This window comes from Myotis davidii, unplaced genomic scaffold, assembly GCF_000327345.1.
Source record: "Myotis davidii unplaced genomic scaffold, ASM32734v1 scaffold235, whole genome shotgun sequence".
In the NCBI taxonomy this organism is placed as follows: Eukaryota; Metazoa; Chordata; class Mammalia; order Chiroptera; family Vespertilionidae; genus Myotis; species Myotis davidii.
In genome coordinates this window covers 3,936,857-3,944,772 of record NW_006287462.1, presented here as the reverse complement: position 1 = coordinate 3,944,772, position 7,916 = coordinate 3,936,857, and the positions used below count along the sequence as shown (strand labels likewise).

At 34.8% G+C, this 7,916-nt stretch overlaps 1 protein-coding gene across 6 annotated transcripts in view; it reads left to right on the top strand.

The window, feature by feature from the left end:
* Nucleotides 1–7,916, top strand: part of PDS5A (PDS5 cohesin associated factor A) — a 104,456-nt gene that overhangs the window by 41,176 nt on the left and 55,364 nt on the right. For all 6 annotated transcript variants that reach the window (XM_015561016.1, XM_006759299.2, XM_015561017.1 and 3 more), the window contains exons 8-9: nt 3,904–4,019; nt 6,520–6,614. In XM_015561016.1, coding sequence (XP_015416502.1) covers nt 3,904–4,019; nt 6,520–6,614 — 211 coding nt within the window. The remainder of the gene's footprint in view (nt 1–3,903; nt 4,020–6,519; nt 6,615–7,916) is intronic.

Below are 7,916 nucleotides of genomic sequence, written 5' to 3'. Positions count from 1 at the left end.
CAGACCCTAGCTGCACCCTTCCCTTGCGTCACTAGCCCCCCGGCCCTCACTCAACCAACCAGAATCGGCCAAATCAGTGGTCAGAGTGTGCCCCCACCCCCGACCCCAAGCCCTATAAACCTATAAATTCTTTGTTCCCTTGGGATTCGGGCCTCATTAAGCAAGTTTACTATATATATATAAAAGGCTAAGTTGACTCGTGCTTGCACGATACATACAGAGCTCTCGCTGGCACCAGTCACACACGTGTGTTTCGATCTGTCATTGTCGATCGTGAATTTGGTTGACACTTCTATAATAAGATAAAGGGCAAATGGCAATATTAAAATATTTTTTCTAATTAATTTCCTTTCAATGTGCATGAATCCATGCACCGGGACACTAGTTTAGTCTAAGAGACATTGATACCAGAAACTCTGTTGTGGAAAATGTTATATGGAGAACATCGTCTTATTTGTTTATTAAGAGTTTATTTTAACAACAGCCTAAAGATGTTTACGTGCCAAGTTATTTCTAGATATTAAGTATTAAAATATTTTCTCCCAGTGTCTCAACATGAAAGTCAAACCCATTTAATCCGTAAACAAGATTGCCGTGATAGGTAATGGGATGGATTTAGAAACTAAACTTTAAGATTTCCATGTATGGACTTAATGTAAACTGAGGGAAACTAAGCTGTAGTGGTTGTTCATATCCCATACTTCAGTAGGTTCGTTTAATCTAAAGCAGAGGTTGCTAACAAGCTGAGTCCAGCTTGAAAAGAGTTCAGCCTTAATTTTTTTTTTAATCTCATAACAAAGACTCTTCTCTTTAGTTACTAACATTGAATGAATATGTAAGTGTAAAGGTCAAATTTCGTTTAAAAGTTCAGATGAATGCATTTTCTTTTATGAGGAACATCTGTAATAGTAGCAACAATAAAAAAAAATCAGGTGATATGGCAACATTGGGTCCATATTTCTATATGACAACAAAGTGGCTAAAACTGAGCAGTAACACCTTAAATGAATTATGAACTTCTCAGTTTACCCCAGTCCCCAATTACTCATAATTCCTTTTTTTAAAATTAACACTATAGTGAGTTAATGTTATTTCTATTGTAGTCTGTTTTAGTATATATATATAAAACAAAGCCATTGATTTTTGTTTTGCTATGTTCATAAATAAATTTGTCTTTTTTAAACTTTATACTGAACTCAATACTGTGTCTAGATCAGTGATGGCGAACCTTTTGAGCTCGGCGTGCCAGCATTTTGAAAAACCCTAACTTAACTCTGGTGCCATGTCACATATAGAAATTTTTTGATGTTTGCAACCGTAGTAAAACACTTACATTTTTGATAATTTATTTTATATATTTAAATGCCATTTAACAAAAAAAAATCAACCAAAAAGATGAGTTCGCGTGTCACCTCTGACACGCGTGTCATAGGTTCGCCATCACTGGTCTAGATAATAATAATGATGGAATATTTGTTTATTGTCTTAAAACAGGTGCCATCACCTGTGTTATTAATTGCTCCTGACTGCAGCCTTATACTGTACCAGTGTTACTTTTCTCATCCTGAATAAAGAAACTGAAATTCAGAATAGTTTAGGTACTATCTATATATAATTAGGGTGCCCCTTTTTGAGTTACCAGTATTACTGTGGTGATTTTTCTGTAGTTATATTTCCGAATATAGCTACAACTTTTAATAGTTAAGAGTCACACGTTACAATTTGTTTGATTTTATTCTGTACTGGGCTACTGCATGCAACTATGTATACTGTCCACTGCATGGGTCCACGAAGTGCTATTCTCTTAAGTTTCAGGGGTACCCTGGAGTTGTCCTACTTAGCAGTCTTGGCTGTAGTTATCATGACATTTGCCACATTTTACATTTAAGCCTTTTTTCATGGCATGCAGAGAGAGAGAGATTTACATTTATTTCCCAAATTTAAAAGTACTGTAAAACAGTTACTATATTGCAGTGGCTAGTGTTGCTTAGTTGGTTGGGTATTGTCCCATGCACTGAAAGGTTGCTGGTTCGATTCCTGGTCAGGGCACATGCCCAGTTTGAAGGCTCCATCTCCAGTAGGGCTGGTGCAGGAGGCAGCCGGCCGATGTTCTGCCTTCACATTGATTTTTCTTTCTCTCTCTCCCTCTCTCCTTAAAAATCTTTTTAAAAAACACACCAAACCCCAGTTACTATTGCCTTATTTTGGTTAGAGTGAAGTTTCCGAGAATTATTCTGAATCAGTTAGGTATCTTTTCTAGTTACCATTTCTAAAAAGGAATGAAAACTACGAGCAGCCTTTTAAGGTGTGTGGGTTTTTTTTTAGAAAGGCACTGGCAAATTGTAGATGCAAAATCTCTAATATTTGTCCACTGTTTTAATTATTGAGACATATATATGTATTTATAGTCAAACAATGTATTATGTAATATCTTAATGAGATAATTTTACACTTTGGGATAGATTAATAATATAGTTGTACGCCATTTTTGCATCAAAAAATTATACCATCACTATAAATTATATTCCAACTTCACTCAAGGAATTTATTTTAAACAGTGGTTTTTTCATTTTTAAAAATGTTTTATTTGATTTAGAAGGAGAGAGAGGGAGGAAGAGAAGAAAAGAGGGAGAGAGAGAGGGAGGGGGAAGGGAGAGAGAAAAATATCCATTTGTTCCACGTATTGATATATTCAGAGTTCTCACTTATTTTTATTTCAATAGTTAAATACATAGATGTGAAATATAACATCATTTGAAATAATCACTAAGCTACTAAAGTAGTCAGTTGTAAATAGAATAAGACTTCCCCTTACTCTAGTGTTTGACATTTAAGAGATAGATTGATTTCTTTAAAAAAATAAATCACGTTGGCTAGTCAATTGTACTACTAAAAGGCAGCACTAATCTGCTTGTCACATTGCCTGAGAAAAACTTTGCCGAAGTAAGTCGTTTTGTGATTGTAAGTGTTCAATAAAGCTTCATAACATTTTCATTTTTCATGTTTGATACATGTGCCCATTTTATCCATAAAATCCCTATTCCTGAAAGTGAAGATAAGGAATCATAAAGAAAAGATTATTATCTCATGCTCCTTTTTCTTTTTTAACTTACTGTCTTTTCTCATGAATATTTGTTTATTGGATTTCTGGTATTGCTTTAGACGTTGTATTTGAACATTTAAAAAATCAGCAGTTGCTTATGGTTTCAGAATAACTTAATTTATATTAAGACAAAACATCACTAGTGAAATTGGAACAAAATTTTCGTAACATATTGATTCTGGACAAGAAAATAGGAAGCCCCTATCAAAAACAACTTTTAAGTTTTGCTTTTTGTAGTACTCAGTTTAATATCTTCTTATTAACATTCTTGTTCTTCTATTAAAATGAGTTTCCTTAAATTATGACATTCTTCTGTGTCTTATTCTCCAGTCAGCAGAGGATCGATCCTTGTTTAAAACTTTACATATCAAAACCTTAATTGACATGGGTTTATTTTGGAGCTCAAATTATAGGAACAATTTCTTGTAAAAAAAAAAAAAAGGCTTATTAGGATGGGAATTATTTGCAGCTTCTCCTTTCACAGAATTTTTTCTAGGAGCCTTAGGGAACATTAGAATTGAAGATTACCTTACTTCTGTAACATCTGTGTAGACTGCAAACAAGCAGGGAAGTAGGCATATATTAGCAGTTGCGAGGGTTTGAAGTAAGAGCAAAGAACCAGATATGATCTAACATAGAATCAAAACAATATCAGCATAGTAAAGGAGAGCATGTATTTTAAAGTTCTTATATCACTATAAGCAGAATATGAAACTTTAGCTTTTGGGCAATGTTTCATTTTGTTTCCTATGATCTAATGAATGAATTGCCAGATTCATTTATTTTCTCTTTTCCCTTAGAGCAATGATGGAGAAGAGCGATTAGCCGTTGTTCGACTTTTAGCTAAATTGTTTGGTTCTAAAGATTCTGATTTGGCAACACAGAATCGTCCTCTTTGGCAGTGTTTTCTTGGACGGTAAGAGAACATAAAATTCTATGGATTCTTTATATTTTGGAGACCATTCAATATGGTCCACGAAAACCACACATATATCAAAACTTTACTTGATAAGTGTTTGTTTCTTTAGTATCTGTGTTGCTATCTTTCTTGGAGAACAAATTAGAAGACAGATTTTTATGAAGAAAGCTTATTGCTTATCCACATAACAGTTTTAATCTTTTTTGTGCTAAATAATGTCATTAGAATAAATAGGAAACTTCTAAGAGTGTTCAAAATCTTAAGATTTTTAAATAAATCATGTAAGTGAAGACATGCTTATGCCATTTTTCAGCCCAGCAATTCATTTACTAGTGCTTATCTTTTAGGTCTGTAGCATGTCCAATTGCATGGTGTATGTTTTGAACTAATTTGGTATCGTCTGATTTTGAAATTGAAAATACCATTCCTCTTCACTCAAATAGTTTTTAAGGTTCCCTCTCAAGAACTTAGAATTATTACATTCTATCAACTTGATGTTAAGGTTGAAGAAAATCTATGCAGTGTATTAAATTCCTCTTTGCATTCCTGTACATATTTCTTTGTTTCAAAATTTGATTAAAAAGTCAATTTTTACTATTAGTATTCTGGAGAGCATTTGAGATTTACCATTGTTTAATTGAACCTATTCAGAAAATGGGCTCAGAAACTTTCTTAAAGTAAATTCGATATAATACTCCTTGTAATAATAGTCTTAGGTGAAACACTAAAATAGAACAAATCAGAAATTTCGGGCACTGACATAATGATTACTTACTTACACTTTGAAGGTCTTAATAGGATTAAATAATAATTAAATAACCAAGCTTAAATTTATAAGAATTAGAGAAGAAAAATGAAGTAGTGTACTTGTCAATATGTAGAGGAGTAATTCTGTCCCTGTAATTGACATCAATATTTATAACAAAACAAAATTCAAGAATCCTTTTTTAACTTGTGTTACTTGTAAAAACTAAATCATAAGAGTGTTCTTTTTTCCTTTTTTAAAAAATAATTTTCTTTTTTAAAAATATTTTTTTATTGATTTTAGAGAGGAAGGAGAGAGAGAAAGATAGAAATATTAGTGATGAGAGAGAATCATAGATCGGCTGCCTCCTGCACACCCCACACTGGGGATCGAGCCCATAACCCAGGCATGTGCCATGACTGGGAATCGAACTATGACCTTCTGGTTCATAGATAAACACCCGACCACTGAGCAACACCAGCTGGTCAGAGCTTTCTTTATAGTTTTAGATTCACTGCTATTTCCTGCAATGGGTTTCTGATTCATGGAAAAGTATTAACAGCCTGTTTTATTTTCCTTAATTATTTAGCAATAAGTATTTTGAAACTTTGTAATTAACTTGGTCATAAATAGCATTTTTATTTTTCTCTGGCAGTTAGAAAATTATAAATCCTAAATGCAAGAATTTATTAAAATATGATTGATTATCTCTGGATAAGAAAGTAGGCATGGACATTAAAATTAAAACATTTATTAAATAGCTTTAGTTTAATTGGTTGTGGAGTTTTGTTTTTGTTTTTATTACTGATTTCAGAGAGAGTAAGGGAGAGGGAGAGAGAGATAAAAACATCAGTGATGAGAGAGAATCATCCGTTCGTTGGCTGCCTCTTGCACTCCCCCTAGTGGGGATTGAGCCCGAAACCCGATCATGTGCCCTGCTTGGGAATCAGGGAAATCAAACTGTGACCTCCTGTCTGGTTCCTGGGCCCACACTCAACCATTGGGCCACACGGGCCAGGCTAATTGGTTGTTTATGAGATCACTTAAAAAGTAAAAATATTTCCTGCTATTTAAAATCACATTATTTATTATTAATAGCTGGTTTTCAAACTGTCCAAAATTTTAAAATTTGAGTTATTCAGCTTATTATTTTATATGCAGTCTTTTTTATGTGCAGTTTTGAATTCACATGTGGTATTTCATAGGTGTTGAATTCTTACAATGTATTATACCTTTAAAAGAGCATTTTAATGTTGGTCCTGTCCACATGAAACTTTGTGAGGCAGTATGACACATGCACTTCATGTACTCATCTTTGAACTTCTGGATCTGCCTCATATATGATTTCCTTTCTACCTCACATCTCCCTGATATTTTCCTCATAGAAAAATGTTTTCAAGTAGATTTTGTGTGTTTCAAATATTTATTTTGTTTGTTTGTTTTATAGAATAATTTTAAACTCTTACATTTTGGGCTCTACAAAGTTGTTGGTAGTGTGGGTTGGGAGATGTGTTTAGACTGCTTTTTGTTTGTTTTAGAATGGTAAATAAATTCTGTTTTCAAACTGTTTTTGTAAAATTATTGTTTTACTTTATATTCTTCCTTCAGAACATGTTAATTGTCATAATAATCACACTTTCTAATCAGTAATTTCATGTTTATAGGCATTTACATAATGTTAGATATATGTACCTTATTTGAAAATAATTGTTTTGCCTTACAACTAATATTTAGCAATCTTTTCATATGTAGATTTAATGACATTCATGTTCCTGTGAGATTAGAAAGTGTGAAATTTGCCAGTCACTGTTTAATGAATCACCCAGATTTAGCAAAGGATCTCACAGGTAAGGTAGCTGGTTTATATTATTTTAGATGTGGCCTTTAACCTTAACTTCAGTTTTTGAATTAGATTTTAATTCTGACAGGCACTATTTCAGGTCTATATCAGCCATGGAGTAGTAAATGATTTCATGTTAATATAATAAAAGTATATTTGAAATCTTCATATTGTAATCCTTTGGAATTTTTTGGAAATCATAGTTTGAGGAAGTAGGCTTTTATGATATATTATGAAATCACTATACCTATGTGAAAATTAAACATAGTAACATCAATCAATAACTAAGAAAATGGTTACCTTCTGGACTAGACTAGAATTTCTTATTATTCACTTGAACATAGAGCATTTGAACCTGTTTATTTGGTAACGGCAAATAAATGGCTTCTATCAAAATGCTGTTCACCGAAAAAGAGGGAGTAACATTTTTTTGTTTTAATTTTATTTATATTGTAAATATTCAGGAATTTTTTATAGGCCATCGAATGTTAATTCTGTATTTTATATTGTGTAATGTGCATATATATATACCTATCAGCAAACTTACTATCAGCCTTTTTTACTGTTTTTCTTTTTTCAGTCTTAATTTGTACTGTAACTTAAATTGTAATCTGTTTAATCAGATACTGCGTTGTGATTTGACTTTTCCAGAATAGTTGATGTAAAATACAGTATTTATTAAGATATGATTGTGCAGTAGTAAATACTATGGTATAGTTTATTTTGTGTTTACGTAGGGTATTGCCACCTCAAAAATAAAATGCTTTAAACTTATGCACATTATATAAATACTAGGGGCCCGGTGCACGAAATTCGTGCACTGGGTGTGTGTGGGGGGGGTGGAGTGTCCCTCAGCCCAGCCTGCCCCCTCTCACATACTGGGAGCCCGCAGGCGTTGACCCCCATCACCCTCCAATTGCAGGACCGGCCCCTTGCCCAGGCCTGATGCCTCTGGCACAGGCATCAGGCCTGGGCAGGGGATCCTCATTTCCCCCCATCACTGGCTCTGCCCCCCACCCAGGCCTGATGCCTCTGGCCCAGGCGTCAGGGCTGGGCAGGGGACCCCCAGCCCCCTCCGATCGCTGGCTCTGCCCCTTGCCCAGGCCTGATGCCTCCGCCAGAGGCGTTGACCCCATCACCCTCCAATCGCAGGATCAGCCCCCTGCCCAGGCCTGACGCCTCTGACAGAGGGGACCCTCATTTCCCCCCATCACTGGTTCTGCCCCCAGCCCAGGCCTGATGCCTCTGGCCCAGGCATCAGGCCTGGGCAGGGGACCCCCAGACCCCTCCGATTGCTGGCTCTGCCCCT